We start from the raw sequence: 14,096 nt of genomic DNA on the forward strand, positions 1-14,096 counted from the left end.
AATATCGAAATTAAAATTTCAACAATTTTATTTTTAGGTACAACGGTATAATTGTAACTTTAATTTTCTTAATGGGTCATAACGAGTTATAATGGGTCAAAACAGGTTGATCCTTTATCAACTCATTAAGCAATCGTATTTTAACGGGTCAATCATTTTTTACCCGAATCCGTTAAGACTAAACCCTAACCCGCTTTTATCGCGTCGTATTCGTATTAGATTAATAGGACATATCACATATTGCCACCCCTACTCAAAGTTACTATTCGATATTTTATTTTATTTTATTTTATTTTTGTACTATATAATTTTGAAGATGGACTATTTATATTCTCCGATGAAGCTACCTACCTGATAATTATTAATTATCCCATTATAAATATTAAATTAAATTTACCAAATAAAAAATTAATATATCTAAGTAGGTTTCTAATTTAATTTATAAGTAAGTTGTTAAATGAAAATATTGTCTTTAATTAAGTAACTAATTTTGTTTAAGTAACTAATTTTGTTTAAAAACATTTGTCTGAATTTAGTTATCCAAACGATGTCTATGATCGCTACTGGTGGACTGAACAATCTGAAAGTTTGATTCCAGTTTCCTCCGACTCCACCATCTACACCCACAGAACTGATAATGCTTATGAATTACCAGCTCAAGTGTTAAAGACGGCTTCCAAAGCACGGAACGCGAGCATTCCATTGCAAGTTTCCTGGACCCCGCTAGACACACTTTCTAAATTTTATGTTTACCTTCACTTTGCTGAGATAGAGAAACTTGAACCTGGCCAGCAGAGGGAATTGACAATTGACTTGAACGGTGAGCGCAATCTCGCAGAATCTGTTAAACTTGATTATCTAAAACCACTCACAATAGTCCAAGATGATCCGCCAATTAGCGGTACTGGCGAGACACTATACTTCTCAATAAAAGCGGCTCAAGGGACTACGATTCCTCCAATCCTCAACGCCTATGAGATTTATCGGTTCGTAGAGCTACCAAATAAACCAACTGCCCCAGACGATGGTATGCTTTCTTTCTTCACTTTTTTATTTTCCTTGTCTGAATTATATATGTGCTGTGCGTATGTGAGGCCGGAGTTGATCACATGGGCCGGAGAGTTGGTTCAAAAAGTGCACGAAATGCACCAATACCACTAGCATCCATTTGGTGTCCCTTCATGATGGGTGCGGTGCAACTCTTCCAAGATCACGGCCTTTAATTTAGTGGTTGCAACTCAAATAGTTGCATCCCTTTGCTGTGAACTGATACTCCTCCCATAGGAAACTTATAGCCATGGGAGAATTACATGCACGGGTTGCACACTATTATGCTTTTTCGGTACTTTTTTATGGTTTCTTTTTTCATCTCAAGTTCTCCCCCTCCGTCTCTCCCACTTTATATTTTTCAATCATTTTCTATTGATTCTTGTTTTTCCATCAAAAACTTAAGTTGCTGCTATGCTGGAGATCAAGACCCAGTACAGCGTGACTAAAAACTGGCAAGGCGATCCGTGTGTCCCAAGTGATTATTCATGGGAAGCTTTAAACTGCAGTAATGACAATCCTCCAAGGGTCATCTCATTGTGAGTGCACTTCCGAAACATTAACTTCTGTCGATGCATGCTGAAACGCTGTTCAACTTTCATTTTGACCGAAACTTCAAACAGATAGTGACTCCCTGCTTATTGCATGCGTAATTTTTTTTTTCCTGGATTGCAACTTATCTTTGAACATTGGAAATAACTTTTCCATGTTTCATAATTGCAAGCAGGAACTTGAGCTCAAGCAACTTGACAGGGGAAATTGCAACTTCATTCTCCAAACTCAAACTAATCCAGTCCTTGTGAGTCTTATTTGAACTACGATAGATATTTAATGGGCATTCAGTTTCTTAACACCAGTGCTTGCCAGACACCAGCAGGTTGAGCAACACAGTCTGCCAGCTTGAGATTGCCAATCGGCAGATGGACCCCTGATTGCTGTAGATGTTAATAATAGGAGAGAGAACATTGATTTTCAAGTAGTCCATTTATTCAATATTGATTTTCAAGGACAGAAAACAATTGATTAGCTTAACACACTAATATTCTTATCCAAAAATTTTCGTTCTTTTTCAGGGATTTGTCATTTAATGAATTAACTGGGCCACTACTTGAAGTTTTGGAACAACTACCTAATTTGAAAATCCTGTACGTTATAGAGCTCTGATCTAGTTGTTGCGAACATGGCATTCAGGGAAGAAATTGAATTAATATACTTAGAACTATCTTTGCAGGGATTTAAGAGGAAACAAGCTCACAGGTTCAGTTCCTGGGGCTCTTCTGGAACGGTCGAGGATTGGACAATTGGACCTGAGGTTAGGCTATCTTCCTATATACCTCCAATATTCTTTTTCTCAATCTGCTTATTAATGCTAACTTCACTTAGTTCTTTTTTTGTACATAATAAATGCTAGAAAAAGTAAATGTTCATTTCTTCACTGTAAGGAAAAATTAAATTTCCAACTGTAAAATTTTTTGGAAGACAGACAGCATCATCTAATATATAATAACTAACTGACCCTGTCATCTTACCTTGATGCCTTGATGCACTTTACACAAGGGTTGATGCAAATCCGGATCTTTGTCTGTACGCTCCTTGTAAGGGAAAGAAGAAAAAAGAGTTAGTCATTCCATTTCTTGCAGCGTCTATAACAGCAGTCTTGATCCTTCTCTTCATCGTTAGTGCTCTTGCTATATGTAGAAGGAAAAGAGGATCAGGTAGTTCGTTCTTTATTTTCTGCTTCTGCAGTTGTTATCACAGTTTATATACGAGAGCTTGCTTACAAAGATATAGCACTCAACGGAAATTAACCTTATTTTGTTGTGATACACCGAGGTCTTTGACAATTAAGTTGTGAAAAAAACTATAGATAGAAATAAAAAAGAACACGATCATGGAAGGAAACTGCAAATGATCGATAAAGGAATTACTTTAGTGGAACACCATGGTAGGTGAAAGTGATGAACGAGCTCATTCTACTCACCTAGTGCTTGGGTTCAATTCTCTCCACAGTCATGTTTACACCAAGTCAGAAAAATGTATCCTTCTTTAGATTGGCTTCCTGATGCCCCTTCTTGCTCAAACATTAAGATAATATTAAAAATAAAGAGTTTAATCCTCCCATTCATTATCCATTCACCCTGGAGTTCAACATAGTTGAGAATCTCATTACTGTTTATACTGTACAACCATGGCTTCTCAATCCCCTGCTATCTTGTAAAATCATGTACCCCAAACTTTTCAATAAGTGGGACACCACTTCTTACCATCTTGAGGCTGACCTTGAAAAAGGAAATAACACATCCTAACATAGACAAGCATGAAATCAAGTACTTCTTCTAGCATTACTCACTGTCAAACTATAGCACAGAAACCTAAGCTCAGCACAGCTATAACATCACTGCATATGGGATTTGGCTGTACAAGCCTGAGGGTTAATCTGCATTGCCCTTTAGGATAAGTGGACTCTGGATTTTTAATTATAGTAACAAGCATGAGAGATTTAAAACATAAACTATGCACATTACAAAGCAAGCCGCAAACATATTTTAGCAGACATGTGAATGTTTCAATTTTGATAATCTTTCTTGCTGTAGACATGGTTTCCAAATCCAAATCCAGCATCAAATCAAAGAATCGACAGTTCAGCTACTCTGAGGTTGTTAACATAACTAATAACTTCAGAACCATCATTGGCGAAGGAGGATTTGGAAACGTCTACCTCGGCAAATTAGAAGATGACATTCAAGTTGCTGTTAAGCTTCTCTCTCCTTCATCAAACCAAGGGTACAAGGAATTTAGAGCGGAGGTTAGATAGAACAGAAGACCCAGTTTGCAATTACTTGAAAGTTTCAAAGACTACAATTTCACTCAACTAAACAACGGAAGTCCATTTCGAAACGCAGGCACAGCTCTTAATGGTACTTCATCATGGAAACTTGGTTACTCTTGTTGGATACTGTGATGATGGCGAACAAAAGGCGCTCATATATGAGTACATGGCTAATGGGAATCTGCAGCAGCATTTATCAGGTAATTGCAGTTTCATTTTCAAAGGCTCCTCTCATCCTATGAGTCGCTAGCTCTATGTTACCTTCATCAAATCAAAAGTACATCACAGCATCTCGTTGGCTTCTAGTTAGAGCAACCACCTGACACGGTGCATATCATCCCGAATCCTTGTCAAGTCATTTCCCATAGGCAGTCCCATAAGTTAATACAATGAGGATATTGAATCTGCGTGTTTCACAGAAATCCGACGGAAATTATTATTTTCTTGCATGATTATGGAAACCTGGCCCATTTTTTTATGACAACTAAACTGACTGAGACAAAATTGAATGTCTTTGGCAGCAGCGACAAACCCAAATGTCATAACATGGAAGAAGCGACTTTGTATTGCAGTGGACGCAGCACACGGTTTGCAAACAAATTAACCACATAATTATTCATCTTCAATATCTTCGGATTTCTTTTTTCGTTCGCTTGAATAAGTCAACATTGTTTACTTGTGGAGTTACAGGGTTGGAGTATCTACATAATGGTTGCAAGCCACCTATCATCCACAGAGATTTAAAACCGTCCAACATCCTACTAAACGAACAAATGCAAGCCAAGATAGCTGATTTTGGGCTTTCTAGAGCCTTTGCCAACGAAAATGATACCCACGTGTCAACTTGCCCAGCTGGCACATTTGGATACGTCGATCCGGAGTAGGTGTTTAGACCTACTGACTTCTGCGTAGCTCTTTTATTAGTATACTATAGTCAATTATCATGTCCAAAGTTCTATAACACAAACTTTTTCTCCTAAAGTTTTCTACTACCTAAATATGTTTTGCCCTTGAGGATCGCCACACGGAATCCCATTTTCCAATGCATCCAAAATCTCCAAAACCAGTAGGAACTGGACGCGCCTCGCTTTATTCACCACTGCGAGTTGTATTATTGTTGTGCTAATGACTCTCATTTGTGTTCTCCTTGCAGATTTGCAACATCTGGGAACTTCAAAAAGGAAAGTGACGTCTATAGCTTTGGGATTATTTTGTTTGAGCTTATAACTGGTCGCCCTGCAATAATAAGAGGTCCTATGCAAAGCAATCACATACTTGACTGGGTTTCTCCTTTGATTGGAAGGGCAGATATTCAAAATATTGTTGATCCAAGACTAGAAGGAGAGTTCAACACCACTTCTGCCTGGAAAGTTGTGGAAATAGCCATGTCGTGCGCACTACCGGTTGCAATCCAAAGGCCAGGCATGAGTCAGGTATTGGCAGAACTAAAGGAATGTTCGGCTCTGGTAATGACTCGTGGGAGACTTCAAAGGATAGTAACTGAGTGCAGAACTTCGAGCATGCACACAGCACGTTCCATTTCGAGCTAGAATCAAAAATTTCTCATGTCACTAGATAGTTATTGAACAAACTATGCTAAAAAATTCCTTTTATGCAATACGACAAGTCCGTTTGAAGAGCTTATTATATCCTTGTTTCATGTGGGTAACCTTTTTTTTTAATCGAGTATGAGAGAGAATACTTTATGGATTTCTACAGCTTTCTAGGTTCTATTGGACATTTAAATTACAATGATTACTAGTTTGTATTCTGGATGTGCTGACAATTTTTTAGCCCTCTTTTTGAGTTTGAAACATTGTTTGAAAATCCATAGATGCTAATCCACATAATGCAGAGGTAACTAAATAGATTTTTTGCGACAATATTAAGGGACCAATTAGCCAATTTCAATTCAAGTCACTTTCAGAAATAAGATCCTCTTCTTTTATTTATCACCATCCCATGAAGAATCAAGTAAGAAGAAGAGAATGTGCCAGCAATGTATATGGGATGTAAGCTAGCAACCTAGCAGGATGAAGGAGCAGAAGCAAGCAAAGTGTTTCAGGCCTCCAAAAATCGGAAGAAGATCAAAACAATGTTAGTTGTAGAAGGAAGAAAATGTGACTGAGTGAAATCCTTTAAAAAAAAAAAACTTCTTAAAAGAAACACTCTTAAAAGTGTTTACTTAGAATAGATCAATTAACTATTTGAAAAGTTTCTTATCCATTTTTTTTTATTACAAAATTTTTACAATCACCCTTTTCTACAAAACCTTTGTTGAGGCTATAATCCCACTAATTATATGGATACTAACTTGTTTGCACCCACTGTAATATCAGTCAAAACTTTTACAATCTTCAAACTTTATTTTATTTACTAGAATTTCAGTAGCTGAACTCTCTTTAGATCATGCGAATATTCAAATTATTTTCGTGTGGTTTACATACTCCAAAATAGATCATTTTGATCTTTGTGAAGGTATGGAAAACCTTTTTCCTCTTTTAATTTTTGGAATTTGTTTTTGATTTTATACATTAAGGGAGCATTAGGGATGCTGTGATGTGATGTCTATAACAATTTATTAATGGAGTTTTTACAAAGAGATCAACATAATCAATCTTACAATCATGGGAACTAAAGTTAGGTTAAAAAATACTGAGTAATTTCATTTTGAGACAAACCATATGGACTGATCAAATAAAAATGGTAAGAAAATAATGCAACATATATATATATATATTGATAATAACCTGACATGAAATTTGTTGGAAATATTTTTAAGATAATTATGTATTATATTTATTATTGATATTATTTTTTAGATTTATTGAAAAGTTATGAGTTCTTTTGAAAATAGAGAAATTATAAAGAAATTGTTCTAACCGATCCTATGGATGTTCGGTCCGCTTCGACTCGAGTATCGTACATGCTACATTCTGGCAAATTCATCCTCGTGATAAGGTACATTTGTGCGTCTGCTGCAAATTTTGGATCAACGTGTCACAATTCATGTTTCTTTCTCTTCTCTCCCCCCCCCCAACTTTTCAATGATTGTCTGTTGATTCTAGTTTTGCCATTAATAATTTTAGTTAAAGCTATCATGGAAATCAAGACATCGTACAAGGTGACTAGAAACTGGCAAGGCAATCCATGTGTCCCAAGTGAATACTCATGGAATGGTTTAGGTTGTGTTTGAATGTTGAAGTGAGTTAAGTTGAGATGATAAAATATTATTAGAATATTATATTTTAATATTATTATTATTTTAGAATTTAAAAAAGTTGAATTATTTATTATATTTTGTATTGAAATTTGAAAAAGTTGTAATGATGAATTGAGATGAGTTAAAAGGAGTTAACTAACCAAACGAGCTTAATCTGCACTAACGACAATCCTCCAAGGATCATCTCATTGTAAGTGCGCTTCCGAAACATAAAACTTATGTGGAGGCTTACTATGGAATTTCAATCATGCTGTGAAACTCTCATTTTAATGGAAACTACAAAGATAGTCGCTCCCTTGTTCACAGGGGCCAACTACAAGAGAATTATTAAATAAATAAATAAAACTACAAGAGAATTATTTATTTATTTATTTCAGCTTAACATTAAACAGTGGCAATAACTTCCTTGTTTTATAATTTCAAGCAGGAACTTGAGCTCAAGCAATCTGACAGGAGATATCGCTACTTCATTCTCGAAGCTTGAACTACTGCAATCCTTGTGAATCTTAATTTGAAATGTGATAAACATTTAAGCATTCAGTTTCTAAACATTAGTGTTAGCTAGACACCAGCAGGTTGAACAACACTGCCAACACAGTCTGCCAGCTTGAGATTACCAATTGGTAGATGGACCTCTGATTGCTGAGATGTTAATAATTAGAGTGTATTTGTGGGATTTGATTCCAAGAACTTTTACTTGGAAAGAATTGTATATTTAATATTGGTTTTCAAAACCAACTGTTACTTAACTGGACCACTGCCACCACTTTTGGAACTGCTACCTAATTTAAACGCTCTTGGAGATGATCCAGGTGTTGCAAACAATACCTTCAAGGAAGGAAATTGAAGTGATCTACTTAACACTATCTTTGCAGGGATTTGAGAGGGAACAAGTTCACAGGTTCAATTCCGCTCTTTTGGAACAGTCTAGGAATGGAAAATTAGACCTAAGGTTAGGTTATCTTCCTACCTCCAATATTTTTTTTCTCTATTTCCTTATTAATGTTAATTCCACTTTATCCTTTTTTTCTGTACATAGCAAATGCTTGAAGAAGTATATGTTCATTTCTTCATTGTTAAGGAAAAATCCAATAGTAAATCTTGCATGACGACAACATCATTTATCACATAATTATAACTTGCTGACTCAAATCCAGATGTGTGTCTGTACACTACATGCAAGAGAGAGAAGAAAAAGAAGTTTGTCACTTGAGTTGTTGCATCACCCATAGTGGCAGTCTTGTTCCTTCTCTTCATCATTAGTACTCTTGCCATATATGGAAGGAAAAAGGGAGGTAGTTCTTTCCTTTTCTTGTGATTATGTAGTTGCTATTACAATTCATAGTCTTCGACTGAAAAAGAAAATCATACTTCTTGTTATACAAGCCTTCAATAATGTAGTGAAAAAAAAAAGTTAAAGAAATCAAAAGAATGATCATGAAAGAAAACTGTGCGACTGATGATAATTGAATACACTCGTGGAACTCCATAGTAGGTGAAAGTGATAAAGTGATAAAATGAGATGAAATATAAGATATAAGATATGAGATGAGATATGAGATATTAAATGGGATGAGATGAGATATGAGATGAGACGAGAGGAGATATGAGATGAATTATGAGATTAGATGAGATAAGAGAGATTAGATATGAGATGAGATGAGATATTAGATATGAGATGAGATATAAGATAAGACATATGAGATGAGATGAGAGATGAGACAAGACGAGATATGAGATGACATGAAAGATGACAAGAGATGTGATATGATATGAGATATGAGATGAGATGAGATGTGATAATGACATGAGAGATGAGATGAGATAATGAGATGAGACATGAGAGATGAGATGAGATATGAGATATGAGATATAAGATGAGATGAGAGATGATATATGAAATGAGATATGAGATCAGATGTGATCAGATATGAATGAAATGAGATGAGTTGATAAAATGAGAGATCAGATATGAGATATGAAATGAGATATGAGTTGAGATGAGAGATGAGATATGAGATGAGAAATGAGATATAAGATATGATATGAGAATATGAGATGAGATGATAAGATGAGATGAAATGAGAAATGAGATGAGATATTAGATGAGAGATGAGAGATGAGAGATGAGAGATGAGATGATATATGAGATATGAGATGAGAGATGAGATGGAATGAGATAATGAGATGTGAGATGAGATGAGAGATGATGAGATGAGATATTAGATATTAGATATTAGATGAGATATTATATATGAGATGAGATATGAGATAAGTTATGAGATATGAGATGAGATGGAATAATATATAATATGAGATGAAAGATGACATGAGATGAAAGATGAGATATGAGATATGAGGTGAGAGATGAGATTTGAGATATGATATGAGATGAGATATTAGATATGAGATGAGATATGAGATAAGAGATGAGACATGAGATATCCTCGTTTGTTTTTGCAAATGAGATGAGTTGAGATAAAAGTTGAAAATTGAATAAAATATTATTATAATATATTTATATTATTTTTGTTTTGAGATTTAAAAAAATTGAATTATTTATGTTATTTTGTTTTATTTGCCCCCACTACAATTGTAACACCCGGGCCCAATCTTAACCCAGGCCCATAGAGAAAGGCTCTGTTGCTAAGGAAAACCGCTCCATTTATGAGTAGTGTGTGTACTCTTATTTGATTTATTTTATTTTTATTATTATTATTATAATTATTATTATTTTATCTTCTTCATTAATATTTTTTTATTATTTAATTTTTCTCCCTCTCTTCTCTCCCCCACCAGACGGTTTACTCAACAGTTTTCCTTCCAAATTACCCACGTCCTATTTTCTTTCAACAACTGTTCTTCCTCTCCCTCTCTTTTCTTCTCTGTGTATCTCTCCGAGTGCCACCCCTCACTGCCGGCTAGAAAACCAAACCGGGAGAAAATCACTTGCATCACACGAGAAACACCATGCACGATCCAGTGGCAGCAACACGATGTGGCCACGGTTGCCGAACCAGCAGACCAGAATTAGAGCAACGCCGCCCAAGCATGCTACAGTCTTTTTGCATACCACCATGCATAATCGAGAATAAGCCGTTGTGATAATCAACTTGCACCACCCGAACCACCATGCTCAAACACTATCCAGCACTTGCCAACCTTGAGCAACCATCGAAAGAGAGACGCTCAGCCACTATGAACCACTCAACCACCCAGCACGACGTTGACCCCAGCCCCGCCGCCGTAACCAACCCTGCCCCGTGATAGCCCAACTCGAGTCAACCACTGCTGCTCTGCCCTGCACCACCAGTCCACACGGCGACACCGTGACCCAACTAAAGCGAAGCCTCTGTTTTTAAGCAAGAAAACAGAGCAAGTAAAGTGCTCTTATCCCCGATACTTCCTGCACGATCGTCCACCACCCTCATGCACCTTCATTGGCAAACAGAAGATGCCGAAAAGCAAGACTCGACGTTCGGACTTCAGTCTCTACCACTCGGTCGTCATGGTCCTCTCCTCCACAGATCGACGTACAACACGAAGTGGATAGCACCTACTTATCTCGACACCACGTCAACCCCCATCGCAACCACCATCTGAGGATAACGCCACTCCAATCCACCGTCCTTACGCCACCTTTTGGACGTCCAGCACCACTTCCGCAGCCCTCACGTTGCATGCATGGAGCGTACGTAAATTTCCTCCTCCCTACCTCTCGGGCTCTCTCTCTCTCTCTCATCAAATTTATCTCTTTCTCAGTTCCGTGCCGCCACGCCTACCACCTTCGATCTCTGCCCACCTCGTCGGCCGTCGCGACTCTCCCCTCTCTCAGTGAGCTTGGACATCCCTCTGTCGCACGGTTTTGGTCCGGTAATTTTCATAATCTCAGATTCCTTCGGTTTCCATGCTTTTCCCAAGAGCCCATGCATGTTTATGAGTTTTTTCCAAAACGCCCTTGTCATTAGGATTGTTCCATATTGGACATGATTTTACGATGGACTTCAAGATGATTACAGAAAATTTGTATGTTATTTTATTCGAGTTTCAGCTCACTTTATTTTAATCCAAACTTTGTTCGGCAGAAAATAGTTAGTTTTTAAATTGCAGTTGGTATTAAGGTCTAAAGAATTTAGAGTTTGTCTTTGTCAAAAAAAATTGAGTGAATATCGATGCATTCAAGTGTTGACGATATTTTAGGTTTTCGAAAAATTTAGATATTTAGAAAAATAGGTTACTTAACATTTCAAATTCAAGTATTGAAAAATGTATTAATTTCAGATATTTATGGAAATTACGTGATTATTTTTATAGGTGATGATTGATTTTCGTTCAGTACTGTTATGGAGAATTTCTGAAAAGTTAAAAATCCAGATAAGCGGGGTTCCTATGCTAGGCTTTATACAAGTTATTAAGACTGAGGTTGACTTTCTGAAAACTTTGTATATTTTGTGATGAAATGAGAACTTGGGAAAAACCAACATCGGTTGCTTATTTGCATTACTCATGAAATCTGTATGAAAAAAATAGAAAATATTTTCTAACATGCATTGTGCAGACATGAGCTAAATTTTGTCATGTTGTCTCTAAAATCTAAAAAAGAGCAATATTGAGAATCTGAAAAATTGTGCATTGATTTAAAATGATGCTCTGACTTTTGTTTTCAGTATGTGAGAATGATCTGATTATGTTTTTGTACTCTGTTTTATTTTGATATGGCATCTGAAAACTTTTGGCATGGTGTATTGATTTTGTATCTAACTCTGTCTCTGCTTTGCCCTACTTTGTTTGGGTTGGTACCAACTTCTCTGTCTCTGAGTGCACCCACTTTAAAAACAAAGTAATTTTTTGTGGTCTTTCTTGTGTGCACACTCGGGTCTCCAAGAGTGATAAGAGAAATATTTCACCTCTATCTCTGCCTGGTTTTGCCATCGGGGTTAACACAATCCTACCACAGAGGTGAAACATGGTCTCTGCTCTGTGAGATGCTCTGTTTTAATGTGATGATGATGCTCAGGTTATGTTATGCCAAAGTACTCTGGGTTTTATGTAACTTAAAACCATCGCTTTGTTACGTTTGAAAACATGTTTTGTTCTGCATGATAACTCTGGAAAATATTTTGTTGTACATACAGTACTCTGTAAATACTCATGTTTGCACGTTAGTATATGTCCTCTGCTTACTGAATTGTTGATAACTCACCCTCTATCTCTACAACATTTTATAAATATTTTGGATACTTCAACGGAGGTTCAAGAATATGAAGCATGAGTAGGGCTTTGTGAGCATAATATATTAAATACAAAGAGAGTACTTGTTATTGGAGAATTTTTATTGAAAGTTTCGTTTTGCTCTGTTGACTTAGTACTTTGGGAAGTTGGTATTTATTTTAAGACTTCGTCGTATTCTTAGTTATTTATTTTGGAGTAAATGGTTTAAAGCAATGAGGTCTATGAGTAATTGAGGAATTTGAGTTTATATTTGTACAATGAGATATGATTTTAAGTGTTAAGAGGGAACTTTTTGACCTATCTAGAACCAGGACGTTACAATAATATCAGTCAAAACTTTGACAATCTTTAAACTTGATTTTATTTATAGAATTTCAGTAGCTGAACTCTCTTTAGATCATACGAATATTCAAATTGTTTTCTTGTGGTTTTACATACTCCAAAATAGATCATTTTGATCTTTGTGGAGGTATGGAAAGCTTTTTTCCTCTGTTAATTTTTGGATTTTTTTTTCGTATTTTGTTTTTAATTTTATACTTTAATGGAGCATTAGGGATGTTGTGATGTGATGTATCTAACAATTTATTAATGGAGTTTTTACAAAGAGATCAACATAATCAATCTTACAATCATGGGAACTAAAGCTAGGTTAAAAAAATACAGAGTAATTTCATTTTGAGACAAATCATATGGACTAATCAAATGAAAATGGTAAGAAAATTGTACAACATATATAAATATATATTGATATTAACTTGAAATTATGCATGTTCATCTGGGCCCCATTTTTTTCGTGCCCGGTCCGGAACCCAGATAATCGGGTTTATCCGAGTTCCGGTTACGGGTTTCGGCTCGGAACAAATTTCGTATAGAAAAATCTGGGTACACCTGGTCCAGGTACCAGGTTTTAATCCCGGAACCTTTTTTTTTCCCCGGTTTGAATGTTTTGATTTTTTTTTTTTGTTCATTTCTAGCAACTAAATGGACAGAAACTCAAAAGAAAAATACATATTATGTTCAATAAATCATCCATTTTTTGAATTTTTTACTTTCTTCTCCATGTGATTTTTTTATTAGTGGTCAAGATACATGTAGGTTTTGATTTAAAAAAAAAAAAAAAAACCAGATGCAACCCGGAACCCGGGTTCCGGATTTTAAAAAACCGGTTTCAATCCATGTGCATTTATTATTTGATCATTTATAAATAAATTTTTTGACTTATAAATTAAAAAATTGTAGAAGTCAATTTCAAGATTCTCTCATAAAAAGTATTCAAATATGCTTATAATCTATGTACATACTGTTACTGGCGGGGGAAATATTACCACAAAAAAAAAAAACGACATTATAATGAGTCTTAAAATAAATTCTTCTGATCTCTCAATATTTTCTTCCTTTTCTTTTGCAGCTCCTTTCCACCGACAAAATATCTCAGTCAATAACGAAAATGCAAGTCTTTCCTGTGGGGTTATGTCCCAAGCCGCCCAACGCTGGTCCGTAGCAGTACGTAGTTAGTCAATATTTGAAGATTTAAGACTAAATACAACTCAAGACTTAGTAGAGTTTACGTAATAAGCTCTATAATTAAAAATTTATTTATTGTTTGGTATTTATATGTATAAAATATTTTTAAATATGTTACATTTATTTGAAAATAATATAAAAATATATTTTTTGAGATAAAAATAATAAAAAATATCATTTGAAAGTTGTAGTGTTGAAAATGTGATAAGATCACAAGGCAAAATTGTGATTATCTAAAAT

The 14,096-nt window shown here is 35.6% G+C and overlaps 2 protein-coding genes across 2 annotated transcripts; both read left to right on the forward strand.

The window, feature by feature from the left end:
* Nucleotides 1–516: 516 nt before the first annotated feature.
* LOC121261988 (senescence-induced receptor-like serine/threonine-protein kinase) lies at nt 517–1,447 on the forward strand (the record flags this gene model as incomplete). Its single annotated transcript, XM_041164441.1, has 1 exon — nt 517–1,447. A coding segment is annotated over one exon (645 nt), but the record flags the coding sequence as incomplete, so codon positions are not given.
* Nucleotides 894–5,652, forward strand: LOC121259505 (putative leucine-rich repeat receptor-like serine/threonine-protein kinase At2g19230). The gene is made up of 10 exons (XM_041161116.1): nt 894–1,027; nt 1,454–1,586; nt 1,775–1,846; nt 2,279–2,359; nt 2,605–2,762; nt 3,642–3,853; nt 3,951–4,077; nt 4,402–4,464; nt 4,568–4,757; nt 5,031–5,652. The coding sequence occupies exons 2-10, from the start codon at nt 1,462–1,464 to the stop codon at nt 5,425–5,427; spliced, it is 1,425 nt and encodes a 474-aa protein (XP_041017050.1). The 5' UTR covers nt 894–1,027; nt 1,454–1,461; the 3' UTR covers nt 5,428–5,652.
* Nucleotides 5,653–14,096: the final 8,444 nt, after the last annotated feature.

This window comes from Juglans microcarpa x Juglans regia, chromosome 1D (assembly GCF_004785595.1).
Source record: "Juglans microcarpa x Juglans regia isolate MS1-56 chromosome 1D, Jm3101_v1.0, whole genome shotgun sequence".
In the NCBI taxonomy this organism is placed as follows: Eukaryota; Viridiplantae; Streptophyta; class Magnoliopsida; order Fagales; family Juglandaceae; genus Juglans; species Juglans microcarpa x Juglans regia.